The sequence below is a fragment of the Amblyraja radiata genome, chromosome 20 (genome assembly GCF_010909765.2).
Source record: "Amblyraja radiata isolate CabotCenter1 chromosome 20, sAmbRad1.1.pri, whole genome shotgun sequence".
NCBI classification, from domain to species: Eukaryota; Metazoa; Chordata; class Chondrichthyes; order Rajiformes; family Rajidae; genus Amblyraja; species Amblyraja radiata.
In genome coordinates this window covers 1025568-1047875 of record NC_045975.1, presented here as the reverse complement: position 1 = coordinate 1047875, position 22308 = coordinate 1025568, and the positions used below count along the sequence as shown (strand labels likewise).

The following is a 22308-nucleotide window of genomic DNA, read 5'->3' as shown; positions in this document are numbered from 1 at the left end:
ACTGAATGAAAGGTCAGGAAAAAAATATTCTGTTGGATCTGGTTAGGATGTGGAAAATACCTAATCTGGTTTTGGATTTTCATGTAAGTGATAGCGGAATAGATATTGTCTAACAATTATTTGTTCGATCTTAAATATAGTTACTTTTCTATGCTCTTTAATGTAAGGAGCAGATAGCCTCAGTATAGCTCAGTAAATTTATACAGGTATTCGCACACGGTCACAGGGGAATTCTATACAATAGTTTTCCCTGAGTAAAATGATTAATAACTGCTTTCACCAGGGAACTATTCATATATTGTGCCAAAACAAATCAGGGAATTGGTCCCTATTTTCCATCTGATGCGAGGATTCCATAATAATCTACTGAGACCTTATCTCCATCTGTACAAAACAGAACATGTACCATCTGCTATATATATCGAGTAGAAGAAGAGTGGAACTGCAATTTGGATGCAAGATAGGATGAGAAATGAATGAAGATTATTTGGCTGCCTGTAAGCACAAGGTCAGTGAGGAGGAGGTGGTCACAGGAGGCTTGTGTTGTTCTACAGGACACAGACTGGGACGCACTCTGTGACTCCCCATGGAGAGGACATTGATGGACGTTACCAGCTGCACAAAGTTCTGAGTGGATAACGTACTCCCTGAGGAGACGACACTGCTTCCCCAACAACAATCCCTGGGTCACCAGTGGAATAAAGGCCCTTCTCATCCAGAAGAAGCGGGGACAGGGAGGAGGTGAAACAGCCGCAGAAAGACCTGGAGGTGAGACTGAGACAGGGCAAGGACGACTACAGGAGGACGCTGGAGCTGAAACTTCAGCAGAACAACATGAGAGATGCGTGGAGGAGGATGAAGATCATTACAGGCTACAAGAAGACCAGTGGTCTGGGGAGGGAAAACAATCAGGACTGGGCCAACGAGCTAAACCTGTTTAGCCCCCCCCCCCCCCCCCCCCAGTCTTTGTACACCCCCAATCCTTTCCACTGGTCTCTTTAATTTCATCTTTCATGTATCTTGTGTGTTATGACTGTTGGCAGATCAATTTCCCTCCTGGGATAAATAAAGATCTATCGTATCGTATTGGGACAGTCTCCATCTGCTGGTAATCAGTGGTAATTCCGACTTTGTTAAAAGGCACAAAGTGCTGGAGTAACTGAACGGGTCAGGCAGCGTCTCTGGAGAACAAGGAGAGACGACATTTCATGTTGGGACCCTTCTTCAGAGACTGAAGAAAATGTCCTGACACCAAAAACGTTACCTATCCATGTTATCTTTCTTTTTTGTAAACCAGCATCTGCAGTTCTTTGTGTCTCTCTAATTCAGATTAACATAGTGCACCAAAACTGAAAACCGTCAGAAGCAGGGTCCCAACCCAAAATGTCACCTATCCATGTTCTCCAGAGATGCTGCATGGCCCGCTGAGTTACTTCAGCACTTTTTACGTAAACCAGCATCTGCAATTCCTTGTTTCTACATCAAACTGATCTTCAGGGTCAAGGTCTTGTTGGAATAATAATAGACAATAGGTGCAGGAGTAGGCCATTTGGCCCTTCGAGCCAGCACCGCCATTCAATCTGATCATGGCTGATCATCACCAATCAGTACCCCGTTCCTGCCTTCTCCCCATATCCCCTGACTCCGCTATTTTTAAGAGCCCTATCTAGCTCTCTCTTGAAAGCATCCAGAGAACCTGCCTCCGCCGCCCTCTGAGCCAGAGAATTCCACACTCACCACTCTCTGTGAGAAAAACTGTTTCCTCGTCTCCGTTCTAATAATAGTTTGTTACCCTTGTCATTATTTGTGTACAAATTCTCGTTAAATTCAAGTAGTTGGCTTTGAGCTGTAAAGTTTCATAACCTATGAAAATAAACTGTGTTTTAATTAAAATGAATGTTATTTTCATTGCATTGCTTTTTTGCCATATTGAAAATTTATTCTTTACAGAGTGCATTGCCAGAGGTATGTTTAACCAGATGAACTATGCTAGATGGAAATTAGAAAAGGCATGTTGGGTCACATGTACACACCGTGTTACAAATCTCACATAATTTGCACGTTGCAGCATTCAACCAAGGAATGATATATAGTAGTGTAGTGTGTAATATAGTATGGTGCTGCATTGGTTTGGAAATTTCAATTCTCTAAGGAAGTGGGATTAATCATGGAGAATCAATTACATTTCCGAGAGCCAATTGCTCGGATGTATTTAACATCCACGTCAACCTCAGCAACTCTCTGCAACAGTTCAACTTGGCCACACGGTGGCGCAGCGGTAGAGTTGCTGCCTCACAGCGCCAGAGACCTGGGTTCGATCCCGACCACGGGCGCTGTCTGTACGGAGTTTGTACATTCTCCCCGTGACTGCGTGGGTTTCCTCCGGGTGCTCCGTTTCCACCCACACTCCAAAGACGTGCAAGCTTGTAGGTTAATTGGCTTGTGTGTAGTGTTAAGTGTGTAGGGCGTGGATGGGAAAGTGGGATTCTTAGTTTATTCTTCCAGCCTCTTGCTCCAGAAGCCTGCTGCGGCCTCCCAGCTCCAGGAGGCGGGGGCGGAGTGCGGGCTGCTGCAGTGATGCCACCGGGCTGCAGGGGGCGGTGTGGGAGTGTGGGCGGCTGCAGTGATGCCACCGGGCTGCAGGGGGCAGTGGTGTGGGAGTGTAGGTGGGCTGTAGTGCGGCGGGTGGGCTGCAGGGGGCGGTGTTGCGGGCGGACTGTAGTGCGGCGGGCGAGCTGCAGGGGGCGGTGTTGCGGGCGGGCTGCAGGGGGCGGTGTTGCGGGCGGGCTGCAGGGGGCGGTGTTGCGGGCGGGCTGCAGGGGGCGGTGTTGCGGGCGGGCTGCAGGGGGCGGTGTTGCGGGCGGACTGTAGTGCAGCGGGCGAGCTGCAGGGGGCGGTGTTGCGGGCGGGCTGCAGGGGGCGGTTTTGCGGGCGGACTGTAGTGGCGGGCGAGCTGCTGGGGGCGGTGTTGCGGGCGGACTGTAGTGTGGCGGGCGGGCTGCAGGGGGCGGTGTTGCGGGCGGACTGTAGTGTGGCGGGCGGGCTGCAGGGGGCGGTGTTGTGGGCGAACTGTAGTGTGGCGGGCGAGCTGCACGGGGCGGTAGTGTGGGAGTGTAGGCGGGCTGTAGTGCAGCGGGCGGGCTGCAGGGGGCGGTGTAGCGGGCGGGCTGTAGTGTGGAGGGCGGGCTGCAGTGTAGCGGGCGGGCTGTAGTGTGGAGGGCGGGCTGCGGGGGGCGGTGTAGTGGGCGGGCTGTAGTGCGGAGGACGAGCTGCAGGGGGCGGTGTTGCGGGCGGGCTGCAGTGTTGCCGCAGGGGGCGCCGTTGTGGGAGTGCGGGCGGCCGGGGTGGGGGGGGGAGGGGGCGTGAGGAGGCGGGGCCTGCGTGGAGATGGAGAGACGGGTTTAAACCCCGCGCGAGGGCCGCGGCTCCCAACAGGTAACGGGGACCAACGGCCGGGGGAGGGGAGTAGTCCGTCCGTCTGTCTCCCTCCCCGCCCGGGCAGGGACAGTCTCCCCTCCCCACAGCAGCGGCTCATTCACTTTAAATCAGGCTTTTATTTTTGTTGTGAGACCTGTCGCCTCTCCGGTGTGAGGGAGGGAAGGGAGAGTGAGGAGGGAGGGGAGAGTGAGGGGGGGGGGGAGAGAGCGAGTTGTTGGCGGGGTGGGTGAGCTGTGTCCTGTGTCCTCTCACTGGGCTTCTCCCCGTTCCTGGGCTGTGTGGTGTTGAGGTCCGGGTGCCCCCCTGAATATCCCAGCCCCCCACCTCCCCGCCCGGTTTAACTGTGTGCAGGCCAGAGCTCCCCATCAGTGGGTGAAGGAAGGGGTCTTTGAGAACATCCTGGAGACACAAGGAACTGCAGATGCCAGAGTGTTGAGCAGAACACACAGTGGTGGCGGAACTCAGTGGGTCAGTCAGGCAGCATCTGTGGAGGTAGACAAAAATGCTGGAGAAACTCAGCGGGTGCAGCAGCATCTATGGAGTGAAGGAAATACTAGGTAATGTTTCGTTGCCTATTTCCTTCGCTCCATAGATGCCGCTGCAACCGCTGAGTTTCTCCAGCATTTTTGTCTACCTTCGATTTTCCAGCATCTGCAGTTCCTTCTTAAGCATCTGTGGAGGGAATGGAGAGGGTCGAGAACCTTCAGCCGGAGTTCCTCGGGCACTGTGTTTTGTTCATTCTTCTATCCTGGTTATTTCTTGTCATTGTGGAAGGTCAGGGTACCTGTTACTGGACGGGACAGGCAGCATCTCTGCAGAGAAGGAATGGGTGATGTTTCGGGGTGAGATCCTTCAGGTCTCGTCCCGAAATGTCACCCATTCCTTCTCTCCAGAGATGCTCCCTGACCCGTTGAGTTACTCCAGCATTTTGTGTCTTATCTTCGGTGTAAACCAGCATCTGCAGTCCCTTCCTATACATCCGTATTACTGAATTTTGCTGTCAGTTGTAAGCAGAGGCTTATACACCTGGACTGTGTTGATGTGAGGGTGGCGGTATGGTATCAGTTCACTTATCTTACCAGTGGGTTTGGAGGATTGTATGTTGACAGTTTTGGTGATAGGGCTAATCCTTTGCAGTAGCCATTGCAGATGGGCCATATTTTGTCATCTATCTTTCTTTGCTGGTCTGCACTGGTTAACAAAGGACTAGGTCCGAGAAGAACGTATGATGCTGTAAGAAAATCATATGTGGGAGGAACATAATTCTTAACTTCTGGATGGTTAGAAAAGCCAAGTAAGTCTTTCTGTTCCCGATACGGATGCAGTAAATGGTACGTAAGCAGGGGTTTGTTTTGACAAGCTGAAACATGCAAGGTGAAAATGACATGTTATCCATCTAAAGCATGGATTCCCAACCTGGGGTAAATTTAACCTACCCAGGGGGTAAATTTGTTGATTCTGGATTTGTACATATTTTTTCTCTTTGACTGACTGTTTGGTTCTAGTATACCACTATCTGTTCATCATTAGTTCATAAATAAGTGAAATAACATTGTGTGTGTTATTAAAGTTGCTTGGGGTAAATGGGACGAAAAAGGTTGGCAACCCCTGGTCTAAAGGCCTTTGTTGTCACATGGAAGTTGTTAAATAGCTTGTTTATTTCATGAATCCCTTGACATTATTCTGATTCAAGATGATTAGATTAGATTAGATTAGATTATACCTTTAATAATCCTTTACAGGAAATTACAGTGCCACGACAGCTTCAAGACAGACATAACACCACACATTTCCTCAAATGGCTTCCATACTTAACAAGTTAAAATACAAGTTAAAATACAAGTTAAAAAACAATTAATTTTAAAAAAGTGCAGTTATTTATGCGCATTATATAACCTTATAGCAGCTGGTAAACAAGACTTCCTATGTCTCTCAGTTTTGCACATTGGTGCAATCAGCTAATGGCTTTTGCAAACCTATCAATGACCGTTTCCTATCCTTTGCTGTCAATTCCCTCCACAGATGCTGCCTAAATCCAGCACTATGTTCTTTACTCAAGATTACTGCATCTACAGGCTCTTCTGTCTCCTAACCTTTCTACCTGTTACTATTTTCCTTGGATTTTAACACCTCTCATAAGAGAAATGGGCTCTTTCTATTTAGTTGGGGGTGAATACATCTTAACTAAGTCTCTCTTGCCTTTCAAAGAAAGCTATTCCAGCTTATTGTAGGCACATGAACTGCAGATGCTGGTCCACAAAAAAAGATACAAAGTGCTGGAGTAATTCATCAGGTCAGCTGGCATCTCTGGAGAACCTGGATAGGTGACATTATAGGTCAGGTTCGTTCTTCAAACTGATTGCAGTAGGGGGAAAAAAAATGGAAGTGGAAGGTGGGGGTGGGGCAAAGCCTAGCATGTGATAGGTGGATGGTAGACACAAAATGTTGAAGTAACTCAGCGGATGAGGCAGATCTCTGGAGAGAAGGAATGGGTGACGTTTCGGGTCGAGACCCTTCTTCAGAACTGATCCCGATGCTGGGGAGTCCAGAACCAGGGGCCACAGTTTAAGAACAAGGGGTGGGCCATTTAGAACAGAGATGAGGAAAATAAAATTCACACAGAAGGAGGGGGAAAGGGAAGAGAGAAATAAGTGCATGATAAGGTGGGGCACAGGAAGAGAGGGGGGGGGGGGGGGGGGGGTGGTGGTGGGTGGTGGAGAGGGGTGTTTGTAGGCAAGTTACATAAAATTGGAGAAGTCATCGTTCATGCGGTTGGGTTGTGCCCCAGCAACAGACTCTGCTTCCTTGGTCTGGAGCCAATGACCAGACTCTATTGAGGGCAGGATATGACATGATTAACGATGAAACACAAAGTCATTGATGAAGCAAAATGATTACAAAATACTTGGGTGTGGAAGGAGGCAGGGAGATGACAGGTGATGGAGCATTGTGTAAGTACTTTGTCGAGGTCATGTTGCAATATTTAAAAACTGCAACTAACCATAATTGTAATGAAAATCCATTTTCTATATCATCCTGGTAACATGGTAACTGTTTCAACATACTGTAAGTTGGTTACTTTTCTTGGCTTGAATGTAATTTTATCTTAATCCCTCTCTTTCCATTTCTTCTCCCTTGCTCCTGTTTCTCTGCAGCCTTTGCAACTTATTACAGTTCTTCTCTTCACTCTTTCTTATCATCTGTTTGAATCAAATTATATTAACGAGTTACATCCTTTACTTCGGGTAAGTGCAAATCTTGTAAGTTGTGGTCTTTGTGTGTGCGTGTGTGTTTTGCTGTAACTTATGAAATCTGAAATGAAAAATGTTTTCTCTAATGTTTGCAGGTCATATATAGAAATGAGTGCTCTTGAAATGTTCAGAAGTTTTAGGAACAGAATCAGGTCTACATCATTCAATCATGGCTGATCTATCTTTCCCTCGCAACCTCATGTTCCTGAGGTTGCATGATGTAATACAGTCTAGGAACCCGATTCGAAGCACAATATTATTATTTTATTCCTTGCATTGTGATTGAATTGATGTGATATCCGGAAGTGGCAGCGCTGTTGACAGGCGGCTCGCCTGCAGTCCGTCTGTTTTTACTTTTTTTGTTGTTTTTTTTTGTCCTGTTTTAGTTAAATTTTAGTTTATTTGGTTGTGTATATGTGTGGGGGTGGGGGGGTGAAACATGTTTTTTTTTGTCTCTTCGGGGGAATGCGACTCTTCTTGTCGTATCCCCCTTCTCTGCCTCCGTCTGCGCTGAGGCCTAACGGCGGAGCTGACGGCCTCCAACAGCGACCGACCTCGAGGCTCCGGAGGCAGAGCCAGCTAGGACTTACCAACGCGAGGCTGGCAGAATTCGGGCTTTGGCGGCGTTCCGCCGGCGGCGACCTGAATTCGGGGCTCGGCCGCGGGCCCAGTGGACGACATCGTCGGGAGCTCGCAGGTCACAGGTTGGTGACCTGTTTTTCCGGAGCTCCCGCAACTACAGCTGCGTCCGCTGGGCTGGAGGGCGGCATCTTCGGCAGCTTCGACCACCCTGGGCCACGGAGCTTGAACCGGCCCGTTCGCGGAGCTCGGTTGAGCCACGGGACTTACTCACCATCATCCGGCGGGGTCACAACATCGGAAGCCTGGATCGCCTCAACGCAGAGGGAGAACAAGGAGGGAAGAGACAGAGACTTTAAGACTTTTGTCTCCATCACAGTGAGGAGGTGCCTGGTGAACTCACTCTGGTGGATGTTAATTTGTGTTTATTGTATGTTTTGTTATTTATTATTATATGTATGACTGCAGGCAACGAAATTTCGTTCAAACCGAAAGGTCTGAATGACAATAAAGGAATCTAATCTAAAAGAAATGACTGTAGCAACTTCATTGGTTTCTGGTTGAGGAAAACATCAACAATCCCACCTCCCATATATTACATTATCCTAAATGTAGTTTGTTCGCTCGTGTGTCAGACGACATGTAGCTCGCTGTTAGCTTCTGTCGTCATTTAACAGGTTGTCAGAATTGGTCGCCCGACGCGTCACAGTGTGCATCGTGTCATCGTTTCCGAGGATCGCCACAAGGAGGTTTCTGTCATGATCCCCCTAAATCTAAAAGCTAGCTTCAATTTACAGATGATTCATATTCTTCCAATTTTCACCAACTTCTACTGGCATCCTGAAATATAGAGAATCATATATGAGGGTGTACAATGGTAGAGCTGCTGCCCCTATGTGCAGGGCGAGAATGAGAAAGTGGGATAACATAGAACTAGCATGAACCGACGATCGATGGTCGGCGTGGACTTGGTGGGCTGAAGAGCCTGTTTCCATGCTGTATCTCTAAAATAAAAACTAAACTAAAATCTTGGTGCTGGGCATTCTTTAAGACACAAATCCACTTCCTTGCAACAGTCACATCTATCAGGATTGTTTATATTTAATTTCCATCTTTGGAAGGGATGGGGAATGAAAAAAACTCGAATCTCTTCCTGTGATAAGCCTGAGTCTATACACCATTCGCAGGAAATATTTTTTTTACCGATAGTTTGTAATTTTGAAAAATCTGGGAAGCAGATACGAAAGTGATATTTAAGAGAATTTTGGATATGCAGGGAATAGATGGATATGGATTATGTGCAGGCAGATACGAGTTGGTCTTGACCATGTTCGGCATAGACATTGTGGGCCGAAGGGCCTGTTCCTGTGCTGTAGTGTTCTGAGTTCTGACTTTAAGTTTGTAAGTTCTAGTGGACAGTGAAAGCTACCTTTCTTTGACCTTTGCTACAGCATGTGGAATTGTCCTGGGCCCTTAGCGCTGGCTACGTGTCCTTTATTGAGATGTGCTCACCCTCTGCACCCACGAGGCTGACTATATCTTCAGCATGCCAGCGTGGTGTAGTGGGCTCAGTGCTTGTACTGGTGCCTGATGTCCAACTTACCCCAGACGTCCACTTTGGGAAAGGCACACTCTGAGATCCCAGATGTCTGGCAACAACGATTTTCTCTTGAATCCCCAGCTGGCAACCAGTTCTACACAGCCCTGTACCTTCCAGCTTTCTCTCCTCTACTACAATCAGTCTGAAGAAGGGTTCCTACCCGTGTTCTCCATGGATGCTGCCTGACCCGCTCTGTTTCTGAAGCATCGACGTTTTTGTAAACTAGCATCTGCTGTTCCTTGTGCCTACATTCATTCAACATGTAGTTCCTGCTTTTATTTCCGCTATTACTAAATTTAATCAGTTTTCTGAAACGGTCACTATTTACAATTATTTAATTCTTGGAGAAGGATTCTTGTCAGGAAGGATTCTCTTGAACTTCTACAGGTGTACAGGAGAAGCATATTGACTGGTTGCATCACAGCCTGGTTCAGCAACTTCAATGCCCAGCAGCGAAGAAAACTGCAAAAAGTTGTGAACACTGCCCAGTCCATCACGGGTTCTGACCTCCCCACCATCAAAGTGATTTACTGGAGTCGCTGCCTCAAAAAGGCAGCCAGCATCATCAGAGACCCACACCATGCTGGCCACACATTCATTTCACTCCTGCTATCAGAAGGAGGTACAGGAGCCTGAAAACTAACGTCCAGGTTCAGGAACAACTTCTTTCCTACAGGTATTAGGCTATTAAACACTACAACCTATAATAAGCTCTGAACTACATAGACTATTATTGCACTATTATTGTTTGTTCCCTCTGTGTGTGTGTTTGTGTGTGTGTGTATTTATATGTGTGTGAGTATATATGTGTGTGTGTGTGTGTGTGTGTGTGTGTGTGTGTGTATATATACACACAACCTTTTCTCATTTATGATATTGTTTACAGTGTACCATGCTTACATATTGTGTTGTGGTACTACAAGTAAGAATGTTGTTGTTCTCTCTGGGACACATGACAATAAAACATTCTTGAGTAGCATGGACCTGTTTTTCCTGGGTGTGTAATTGTGATTGTATTAGTTCATCTTCATTCAGTGTTGATCGCATCCAGTCACATAACGTGGTTTTTCCTGCTTTGTTCGCTAAGATTTTGCAATGAAATAATAAGGTGGGAGTACAGTGGTTAATTATAATATTGCATCCTGTTAATTAGAAAACACTTTGTAGATTACTCAACATAACCATGTTGCACGCTTCTTAAAAAGTCGGACTTAAAATGTCTTCAACATTTGCGGAAATTAGTGTTCATCTGACAGACCAGGTTTCGGGTTGAGACTCTTCTTCAGACGGAGTTGTAATGTTTTGCAGCATAGAACCTCCTCTTTAAATTACCACCAGTGCAGCATTTAAAACAAATGGTGTTAAATTAGATCTGATCCAGAGCTTGTATTGATGGACAAGATGGTGCAGGATTGCAGCCAAAGTATTGAAACATAGAAAATAGGTGCAGGAGTAGGCCATTCGGCCCTTCGAGCCTGCACCACCATTCAATATGATCAAGGCTGATCATCCATCTGAAGAAGGGTGTAAGAAGGAACTGCAGGTGCTGGTTTAAACCGAAGATAGACACAAAAAGCTGGAGTAACTTAGTGGGACAGGCAGCATCTCTGGAAAAACGTTGCACAAATCAAATGATTCGATTAAATTGCCGAAAATATCCCGCTGGAAGTGGTGGGATTGGAACTCGCACCTCCAAAGAGACTGGAGCCTATATCCAGCGCCTTAGACCGCTCGGCCACGCTACCGATACAGAGATGCTGCCTGTCCCGCTGAGTTACTCCAGCTTTTTGTGTCTATCTGAAGAAGGGCCTCGACCCGAAGCATCACCTATTCCTTTTCTCCAGTGATGCTGTCTGACTCCAGCTTTGTGTCTATCTTTAAGTTAAATGTAGCTCCTTTCCACTTGCTTACTTTAAAGATATGGTCATAATTGTACTTCTGTTAGTGACTGCGTACGATTTTTTGCAGACCTCATTGGAAGGCAATAGCATTATGTATGCTTCAAACAAGTACAGCAGCCGGGGCCCTACCCTTATTCCCAGGATGAAAACCAAGCATCGCATTTATTACATTGCACTTTTTTCAGTGGTGCTTCTTGGACTCATTGCCACAGGAATGTTTCAGTTCTGGCCAAATACGATAGAAACCACCAGTGACTGGACAGTTGAAAAGCGCAGCATCCACAATGTTCCTGAGGTCAAATTAACCGACGACAGTGCTATTCCCGAGCGTGGCGACCTGAGCTGTCGAATGCACACCTGCTTTGACGTTTACCGTTGTGGGTATAATCCCAAGAACAGGATAAAAGTCTACATCTATCCACTGAGAAAGTATGTCGATGAGTCTGGTACTGTGGTCAGCAACACTATCTCCAAAGAATATAATGAACTATTGACTGCTATTTCGGAGAGTGACTTCTACACAGATGATCTGAATAGAGCGTGTTTGTTTGTCCCATCAATTGACGTGCTGAATCAGAACAGCCTCCGGATAAAGGAAACCGCTCAGGCTTTGGTCCAACTATCCAGGTATGTGCCGACGAACTCTTACCCTGCATGCTTCTTCATCTGCAAAATAATTAAGCTCCTTTATGTTTAAAAAAAAAAAGATCTATGTTGGATCTAAATATCTATTTCTGGGCATTTTGAGTGAATTCAGCTGCTGTGCATTAAGTTGTATTGTCTAGGTACCTTCCTCAGCTTTCAGGATTTTTAATTGGAGTTAGAATTTGAGCTTACTTCCCACAGAGTGAGGAAAATTGAATTAAGCCTTTTGAAGACATCATCAACTCCAAATCTGCACTTCTAATTTTTCTCCAGAAATCTATATCAAGGGCAAAGTTCATGTGGCAGGATATAAAATTAGGACAAAATAATGCTGGTCGGGGTGGTGCAAACTGTGACTTTTAATTTTTTGGGGCTTTCTAAGATTAAAAAGCTGATATAAAGATTGCATGGAGTTAGAGTTGGCCCGGGCCTTGGGTTGCGAGAGTAAGTTTACCAAAAATAAGATAAATTAAAACATAAACTGGGTACTTGTGACAGAACAAGTAAATACATGAAGTGCTAATGTACTCCATTTAATAGGTAATTAAAAATAATGTGCCAACAATTCTGTATAAGAATCTGGGTTGTTTCATCAACACGTCAAATGTGCCTTTAGATGACAATATTTAAAAAACTTCGAGAAATATCTTTTTAGAAACATATAAAATTCTTAAGGGATTGGACACGCTAGATGCAGGAAACATGTTTACGATGTTGGGGTTGCCAAGAACCAGGGGCCACAGTTTAAGAATAAGTAGGATTAGGCCATTTAGAACTGAGATGAGGAAAAACTTTCACCCAGAGAGTTGTGAAGCTGTGGAATTCTCTGCGTCAGAAGGCAGTGGAGGCCGATTCACTGGCTGCATTCAAAAGAGAATTAGATAGAGCTCTTAGGGCTAGAGGAATCAAGGGATATGGGGAGAAGGCAGGAACGGGGTACTGATTGTGGATGATCAGCCATGATCACATTGAATGGCGGTGTTGGCTCGATGGGCCGAATGGCCTCCTCCTGCACCCATTGTCTCTGTTGCTATGCTTATCATAGTGGGTGCTTGGACTTGGTTGGTGTTGAGCATCTTGTCTGTTGTTGGCGCTGCTCTTACCAAGGCATGTGTATTCTATTACACATCCAACATGCATTTAGATAATAGAGGGATTAGGTGAGGGGTGTGTGTGGAGAAGAGGTGGGTGGGTACTAACTTGCTTTAGGGCTCCTGTAGACACAGTACTTGTGTGGTTAGCTCAGTTCAGTGTTGAGTCAGCGGTGACTAGTGAGATCTTGTGGGATTCCGTGAAACCAATGCGGTTGAATGTGATGGGAATAGTTGGTCTTCCTTGTGCAGTTGTGGTGAACAGAGAGATGGGCATTTGTGGTGCATCAAAGAATCCAAATAGTAGATTGTGTTACAGCAGGAAATGTTGTGGCTTTGGGTGGAACCTGCCTGAATATAGCGTTTAGTATGCGAGTACACATAGAGTGCAGCAAACTAGGAGAACTGTGGGCACAATGTAGGATTACACTGTGGCATTAACACAGACCCAACAGGAAAACAAGGCAGGATTAGGTACGAGATCCTGAACAATGTGTTCAGAAAAGATTTGTGGAGAATGATGTGCAGAGGTGATATCCAGGAGCTTTCAACGATAAATCTATGTGGCTGGAGTTCAGAAACGGAGATGCCGGTGAACTGATGGGAGTATTATATAGGTGGAAGGTAAAAGAGCAACATGAAAAAGCTGTAGGGAACTGAGAATGGAGAAACCAACAGTTCTAACAATAAGGACAAGAAATCTTTGATCCATTTAGAATATATTTTGATTAGTGGGCTGGCAACAGATGTGGCTTGGGTAAATTGGAATCAAGGATTGGCAGTCAAAGCTGTAACTGAACAAGGGGACCTGAGATGACAGTTCAGATACAAGAAGATTGACGCAAAATGCTGGAGTAACTCAGCAGGACAGGCAGCATCTTTGGAGCGAAGGAATGGGTGATGTTTCGGGTCGAGACCCTTCTTCACACAGAGAGTGGTGAATCTCTGGAACTCTCTGCCACAGAAGGTAGTTGAGGCCAGTTCATTGGCTAAATTGACGAGGGAGTTAGATGTGGCCCTTGTGGATCAGGGGGTATGTAGAGAAGGCAGGTACAGGATACTGAGTTAGATGATGAGCCATGATCATATTGAATGGCGGTGCAGGCTCGAAGGGCCGAATGGCCTACTCCTGCACCTATTTTTTATGTTTCTATGTTTCAGACTGGATACAGTCTAAGTAATGCCTGAGGGTGGGCTATTTGGGGTCAATGCTTCTGGCAATCCTGGAAAGCAGAGTAAAATTCAGCTGAAAAGATATATTACTGATGCCAAGTGGGGAACACGTGTGAATCAGCCCCTTTATGGGACATTCAGAGGACAAGTGGAAAACCGAATAAACCTTTTCTATCTGTGAACCTGTCCCACGAGAGCCAGAGACATGGAGAGAGGTGGTGGCAAGCAGAATCTACAGATCGTCAATATTCATGTGAGCATTAAATCCATGGAGACGAGGTGGAGGAAAATCATGATGAAGACAATCTCTCATTGTGGCATAAGGCAGAGCTGAGATACTAAGTGAGTACTTCAGAGCCTGCCAAGCCACAACATGCTGCCAGCAAAGGACGAGGTTATCAAAACTTGATACTAGAAAGGCTACGTACTTGGTGAATAACAGGATCAGGTACATCCGACTTTACTGAGGATGGAAAGGGGAGAAATTCTGAAGTTATTAGTTCTAATCATCCAAACAGCAGATGTTAGGTTGTTATGAAGACAAAAGAGACTGCAGTTGTTAGAATCTGCAGCAAAAACAATTTAAGTGAAGCAGCATCTGTGGAGGCACAAGATGTATATCAATATTTCTGGTAGTGATCCCACATCAGGACTTGGTGGAAGGATTGGCAGCATATAGCAGCAATATGAGGGAAGGGTATGTCAGAGACTGATGGGTGATATTTGTAGGAAAGAACTGCACATGCTGGTTTAAATTAGACACTAAATGCTGGAGTAACTCAGCAGGACAGGCAGCATCTCTGGGGAGAAGGAATAGGTGACGTTTCTGGTCAAGACCCTTCTTCAGACTGAAGAAACGTCACCCATTCCTTCTCTCCAGAGATGCTGCCTGTCCTGCTGAGTTAGTCCAGCATTTAGTGTCTAATTTAAACCAGCATGTGCAGTTCTTTCCTACAAATATCACCCATCAGTCTCTGACATATCCTTCCCTCATATTGTTGCTATATGCTGCCAATCCTTCCACCAAGTCCTGATGTGGGATCGCTACCAGGGAGGGGGATGTTGTAGGGGGCAAAGGTGAGCAAAGAGATTAGACTAGTTGGACAGGTGAGTGTGCAGTGGAGGCAGGTACGGTGGGGGGTGGTGGAGCAGGGGGGGAATTGGGAATGTTTTGGTATTTTCTGAGGTTAGCAAGTGTTGATTGTCGTTCAATAAAGAAGCCATTAACTGTAGCTTTGTTTGTCGAGGGGAATACTTTTGGAAATTGGGAATAGAATTAGTGATCACTTGGGCAAGTATAGGTTGAATACTGATGGCCAATATGATTTTGTAAAAATTTGTTTTAATGGACTTTTTTTGATGAAGGAAATGCAATTCGGCTTTCATATCGTGCCACATTAATCTTGTCATTGGTCTGGAAGACTGGAAAAATGAATAATATGTTTTTGGAAAAGTAAATAGGAAATTTACTAAAAACAAAAGTCAGTGGGAAACAGTTGTGTTTGAGTTGAGTTTATTGTCACGTGTACCTAGGTACAGTGAAAAGCTTTTGTTGTGCGCTAACCAGTCAGCAATAAGACACTACATAATTACAGGCACGCCGTCCACAGTGCATAGATCAGTAAGAGATGTTGGTGTCGGAGTAGAGAGTTAAGGGTGGTGTGATGGTAATGTGTGATTACAGACACAGACACAGACACAGGCACAGGCACAGGCACAGGCACAGGCACAGACACAGACACAGACACAGACACAGACAGGCACAGGTACAGGCACACACGAGTCGCCTGGTTTGGGCACCAGTTACTTTTCAGATCAGAGGAAAATGTTGCTTCCTAATGGATAGTTTGAAGACTACTGCTTGTCTTAATATACCGTCTATTGTTTTGAACTTGTGTGTTTCAGACTGTTTCCAAATGTGTAGCTAAGATGAGCATGGAATTCAGTGAGTACTGAGGAGAATGGTAATCGGCTGTGAGGATGTAGATTAGGCCGATGGAATGGGCAGATGTATGCCAGATGAAGCCTAGAATTTGAACAAAAATGTGGAATGTTATATTTAGCAAGGAAGTATGAAGAGAGCATTGTAAATCAGAGGAGAGGTATGAGGATGTATGTTGTAAATTGTTGAAAATGGCAGGTTGGGGATGTGGTTTAAAATGTTTTTGTAGTTTTTAAATGGAGGCAAACAAGTGATGATTAAGTGAATGCATTGGCTCAGCATTATGTCCAGTTTTTGGCACAAAGTTGTAAAGATCTTGGAGGAAAATGCAGAGGAGAATGACGAGAATGATTCCTGGGAGGTGAGACTGGTAATGTGAATAGACTGGAGGCTGCAAGCAGATTGGATCAGAATTTAAAACGTCTAGTTAGCGGACTCATAAACGGTTCTCGTTGTTGGAACCAGGGAGAGTGAATGTCAAAAGAATCAAAAAGTGACAGAAGGGAAAATGTTTATTGAGGAAGAGGATAGATTCCAGGAGGCATTGAGGTTGATTTGTTCAAAGGGGAATGGTTCAGTATTTAGGGGAGCGGGAATGGATATTTGCAAGGCTATGGTGTGAGAGCGGGCAAGTGGCAACAGTTAAGGAGCTGACAGGATTACGATGGGCTGAATGGACAGTTTCCATGGTACAAGCCTTGATTCTGTCTTTTTCTGCTGTGCCACTTGTCAGCCTGAATGTTGTCCATCTTGCAGCAGCCTGTTCATTATCTGACGAACTGTACCACACGTGGCCAGATGCTGCCTTGATATCACCTTGTTCACCAGGGTGACCTTTCTTTCTTTGACAGGCATGTATCCTGAGAGATGATAAGGTTCTGACAACAATGAATTGCATTGGTACAACCCTCTCTAGTTAGCCACTTGGGCTGCTTACACCCCAGCGGTATGAATATTGACTTCTCTAACATCAAGTAACCTTTCCTTTCCCTCTCTTTCCATCCCTCCCCCATCCTAGTTCTCCGTCCAATCTGAATTCCCCCTGATTAAGTTTTATCTCTGTATGCTTCGTTGGCAACTTCCCCAAGCTAACAATGATCTATTCTACATTTTCCTTCAACAACATCCCCTTTGTCTTGTTTTCACTCCTTATCCTTCCTTATCTCTGTGTAGCTGTCTCCCCTAACTCTCAATCTGAAGAAAGGTCTCATCCCGAAACGTCACCCATTCTTTCTATCCAGAGATGCTGCCTGTCCCGCTGAGTTACTCCAGCATTTTGTGTCTCTTCTTTAGTTGGTGTTTCAACAATCCCTCCACTGCTCCTTACCTTTTATTTATTCATTCTTAACGTTTCTAATGAAAGTTGTAGGGTTGATGTAAATCTGTTAAATTTGACTGAAAATGTTGCATAGCTCGTGTATTCTAAAAGTGTCTGTGATTTGACTATTTTTAGATGGGATCGAGGGACAAATCACTTGCTGTTTAACATGCTTCCCGGAGGTCCACCTGATTACAACACCGCACTGGATGTTCCGCGTGGCAGGTGGGTTTGAAGGCCTAAATATCCCACAAAAACTACTTCATCTGCTTCCTGAGCACTTCTCATTCTCCAGGCTAAGCAAACTGGTTACAAACTTCTCTACAACCCTTATTTCATTTGGAGATGATTGGAATTTCTAGACTAGATAACTCCCTGTTGCTGTCCTCCTCAACAATTTGAGGTAATTCATAAATTACTCTCATCAGCCTACATCTGACATTGATATAAAGTTAGCCGATAACCACACAACTGAATTAGTCAGAATTGCAAAGTACTTATCCATCCATCTCCAATGTTAGATTTGGACCTTGTATCTTGGATAGCGATGTTTGGCTGGATGTGTATGGAACATTACTATATACAGTGGCTTGCAAAAGTATTCATACCCCTTGAACTTTTCCACATTTTGTCACGTTACAACCACAAACGTAAATGTATTTTATTGGGATTTTATGTGATAGACCAACACAAAGTGGTGCATAATTGTGAAGTGGAAGGAAAATTATACATGGTTTTCAAATTTTTTTACAAATAAAAAACTGAAAAGTGTGGCGTGCAAAAGTATTCAGCCCCCCTGAGTCAATACTTTGTAGAACCACCTTTCGCTGCAATTACAGCTGCAAGTCTTTTGGGGTATGTCTCTACCAGCTTTGCACATCTAGAGACTGAAATTTTTGCCCATTCTTCTTTGCAAAATAGCTCAAGCTCAGTCAGATTGGATGGAGAGCGTCTGTGAACAGCAATTTTCAAGTCTTGCCAGAGATTCTCAATTGGATTTAGGCCTGGACTTTGACTGGGCCATTCTAACACATGAATATGCTTTGATCTAAACCATTCCATTGTAGCTCTGGCTGTATGTTTAGGGTCGTTGTCCTGCTGGAAGGTGAACCTCCGCCCCAGTCTCAAGTCTTTTGCAGACTCTAACAGGTTTTCTTCCAAGATTGCCCTGTATTTGGCTCCATCCATCTTCCCATCAACTCTGACCAGCTTCCCTGTCCCTGCTGAAGAAAAGCATTCCCACAACATGATGCTGCCACCACCATGTTTCACAGTGGGGATGGTGTGTTCAGGGTGATGTGCAGTGTTAGTTTTCCGCCACACATAGCGTTTGGCATTTAGGTCAAAAAATTCAATTTTGGTCTCATCTGACCAGAGCACCTTCCTCCACATGTTTGCTGTGTCCCCCACATGCCTTGTGGCAAACTGCATACGTGACTTCTTATGGCTTTTTTTCAACAATGGCTTTCTACTTGCCACTCTTCCATAAAGGCCCGATTTGTGGAGTACACGACTAATAGTTGTCCTGTGGACAGATTCTCCCACCTGAGCTGTGGATCTCTGCAGCTCCTCCAGAGTTACCATGGCTCTTCTCTGATCAATGCTCTCCTTGCCCGGCCTGTCAGTTTAGGTGGACGGCCATGTCTTGGTAGGTTTGCAGTTGTGCCATACTCTTTCCATTTTCGGATGATGGATTGAACAGTGCTCCGTGAGATGTTCAAAGCTTGGGATATTTTTTTATAACCTAACCCTGCTTTAAACTTCTCCACAACTTTATTCCTGACCTGTCTGGTGTGTTCCTTGGGCTTCATGATGCTGTTTGTTCACTAATGTTCTCTAACAAACCTCTGAGGCCTTCACAGAACAGCTGTATTTATACTGAGATTAGATTACACACAAGTGGACTCTATTTACTAATTAGGTGACTTCTGAAGGCAATTGGTTGCACTGGATTTTATTTAGGGGTATCAGAGTAAAGGGGGCTGAATACTTTTGCACTCCACACTTTTCAGTTTTTTATTTGTAAAAAAATTTGAAAACCATGTATCATTTTCCTTCCACTTCACAATTATGTGCCACTTTGAGTTGATCTATCACATAAAATCCCAATAAAATACATTTACGTTTGTGGTTGTAACGTGACAAAATGTGGAAAAGTTCAAGGGGTATGAAAACTTTTGCAAGCCACTGTAACTCGTGTATAATTTAACATGCTTTTTTGAACAATTCTAACAAAAAATATATTATTGCTGTAATTGTTCCATTCATGTTGAGCGTGTCATAAAGGTATTTTGGAACTATATCCTAACAATTAGGCCTATCTAGTTGTTAGTTTAAAATGTATTTTGATATTGAGTGCACAACTAAAATACTGGTTGAGCCTTTGCCCTGCGTTCTCAGTAGTGCAATTATTTAGACATTCTTTTAGAATATTATGATACACTTCAAAAGAGGCACATAATTATCCAAGCTACAAGGACAAAGGTAGATGGAGTAGTCATTTCATTAATTTTGAGTGAGGTAGAACATGGAATGCTAACATTCTACCATCTCCAGAATTTATTTCTTGGATATTTTAAATGAGATTTGCATTTTATTCTTGTTAATATTCATCTTGTCCTTTGGTTTATTTTTCTTTCTGCGGATGGTTCTATGATGAATATTATAAATTAACTTCATGTTTAAATTCGATAGGATTTTTTTTTGTGTGGTTAAAGCGACCACGTTGGTATTGTTTGCTCTATTCACACAAGCTTCAGATCTCTTAACCATGCTGCATTGAACTCCTGTTGACATACAGTCATTCACAGAAAAACGCTGTTAGCTTTTGTAGGTTTAATAAATGGCAAATGTCTTTTGTTTACTACTCATCACTGACATCGAATTTTGGGGATTATTTTGTGGTAATTCCCTTCAGTTCCACATGAGGGCAGCAGCCGACAGCCAAATGTCCTAAATAAACAGCATGTTTGTGGCATGAGAAATATCTTTGTTATTTTTGTTATAATGTTAAATAACTGGTACAGATATGTGACTAAAGGGTTCATACGGCAAAATTACCATCTTACAATTTGGAATTTTTTGCTCCTTGTTGGTTTTACCGATAGTTCAATTTAATTAATCACAAAAACAATATCTTTAATTTCTAATGTATTTTAGTTCAAGACAAACTCTCAATTGGGTAATCACTTTTTATTTGCAGCAACATTTTTAGCTTGTTAATTCTAAAAAATTGTTAGTGAATTTCTTGTAATGCAAGAGGACTAACCTTTTTAGAAACATAGAAACATAGAAAATAGGTGCAGGAGTAGGCCATTCGGCCCTTCGAGCCTGCACCGCCATTCAATATGATCATGGCTGATCATCCAACTCAGTATCCTGTACCTGCCTTCTCTCCATACCCCCTGATCCCTTTAGCCACAAGGGCCACATCTAACTCCCTCTTAAATATAGCCAACGAACTGGCCTCAACTACCTTCTGTGGCAGAGAATTCCAGAGATTCACCACTCTCTGTGAAAAATGTCTTCCTCATCTCGGTCCTAAAAGATTTCCCCCTTATCCTTAAACTGTGACCCCTTGTTCTGGACTTCCCCAACATCGGAAACAATCTTCCTGCATCTAGCCTGTCCAACCCCTTAAGAATTTTGTAAGTTTCTATAAGATCCCCCCTCAATCTTCTAAATTCTAGCGAGTACAAACCGAGTCTATCCAGTCTTTCTTCATATGAAAGTCCTGACATCCCAGGAATCAGTCTAATTTTTATTCATTAGTTGATGGTAGTGACTTAAAAATGAAACTAGAAGCATTGAAATCCAGGCAACATTTAAATGAGAAATTTAAATGTATTAATTACTCTGCTTGTTTTTCCGCTGTTATTATCCTTCTGTATTTCCTCCTCATCACACATTAAGTTAATTTATGCACATTCTTCTCTGGAGCTTCTAATAAATGCTGTTGATCCACACTTGAAAGTGCAAGTTGGATGCCAAAGTGAAAGTAACTTTATCGATAATACTTTAAGACGGGCACGTAAAAGGTTATCGGTGATGTGGTGGGACCTGTCGCTGCTCACATAGCTGAGCACCAAGATCTAACGGCATCAGTGGTTTTGGATGCCCTTCTCTGTTATCATCTGCTGTCAGGCATCTGTTTATTGTGGGTCCCAGACATCCAACAACTATCATCAAGCTGGCTGCACTTTCAACTCTGCAAAGAATTATCTGACAAACCAAAAACACAGCCTCTAATATTCTGAGCATTCTACACAACATCAAATTGAAAACTGCAGTAAAATAGCAAAACCTTTATCAAAAATTAAAGTGCATTGAAATTCAGAATGTTGTGATGGAATTACAGTCCATTTGGTTGGTATATGAACAAGTAAATAAAACTTAAAACGCTATTTTAAAATTAAATCGTAATTCAAGCAACAAAGCATAATATTTTAAGGGTATATATTGGGATTAGTTGCAAATAACAGGTTCTCATCAGTTTGCAAGATTTCGTTGATTTGAGCAGTACATTTTGTGTAAAAGCAGGAAGCCAGTGATTTCTGTTCTATACTGCCTTCTATACTGTTATATACTGCCTTCTATGCTGCCTTCTATGCTGCCTTCTATGCTGCCTTCTATGCTGCCTTCTATGCTGCCTTCTATACTGTGTATATATTCTATTTTTTATATATTTAATGTCACTTTTGGCCTTCGGTCTGCAATTCTTCTAAACATTATAGCAGGACCAAATCTGATCTGCCTGCACATAATTCATATCCATTCCCCATCAGTCTGAAGAAGGGTTTCGGCCCGAAACTATGCCTATTTCCTTTGCTCCATAGATGCTGCTGCACCCGCTGAGTTTCTCCAGCATTTTTGTCTACTCTACCTATTCATGTATCTATCTAAATGCCACTATTGTATCTGCCTCCACCTCCACCCACTACACTGTGGTCCAGGCATTCACCACCCTCTGTGTTTAAAAAAAACAAAAAAAAAAACTTGCCCCACTCATCCTTAACTTTGCCTCTCACCTTAAAGCTATGCTCTCTAACCTTTGGCATTTCCACCCTGGGGATAAAAGGTTCTGACTGTCTATCCTGTCTATGCCAGCTATGTGCAGAGATTCTATGTGGCAAGCACTCAGCTAGGGTGCTCCTTGTAATAATGTTGTGAATACAGTGGTTGTTTTTGTACACTAAGTTGCCACACTTCCCATGATCATTGCAGCTTTCTGAAGAGTGGCTATTTTGAACGGATTGCATGTCTGATCTGTGAAAGAGGTATCGGAGAAATCGTCTGTTACAAGGTCAGGGATGTGGGGAAAGCTTCAGCCAAACCCAATTTTACGAATCTGTGTCATAGGTCTTTTGTATC

The 22308-nt window shown here is 44.1% G+C and overlaps 1 protein-coding gene across 4 annotated transcripts in view; it reads left to right on the top strand.

Moving 5' to 3' along the window:
* The window catches only part of ext2 (exostosin glycosyltransferase 2), a 187928-nt gene that overhangs the window by 88869 nt on the left and 76751 nt on the right, over positions 1-22308 (top strand). Inside the window, exons 1-4 of one of the 4 annotated variants that reach the window (XM_033038614.1) lie at positions 3367-3435; positions 6594-6683; positions 10837-11396; positions 17074-17163. In XM_033038614.1, the coding sequence (XP_032894505.1) occupies positions 10861-11396; positions 17074-17163 (626 nt within the window). In that variant the 5' untranslated portion in view covers positions 3367-3435; positions 6594-6683; positions 10837-10860. Of the gene's footprint in view, positions 1-3297; positions 3436-3534; positions 3586-6593; positions 6684-10836; positions 11397-17073; positions 17164-22308 lie in introns of those variants that run through there. The other 3 variants (XM_033038613.1, XM_033038615.1, XM_033038616.1) reach the window with 3 other exon arrangements.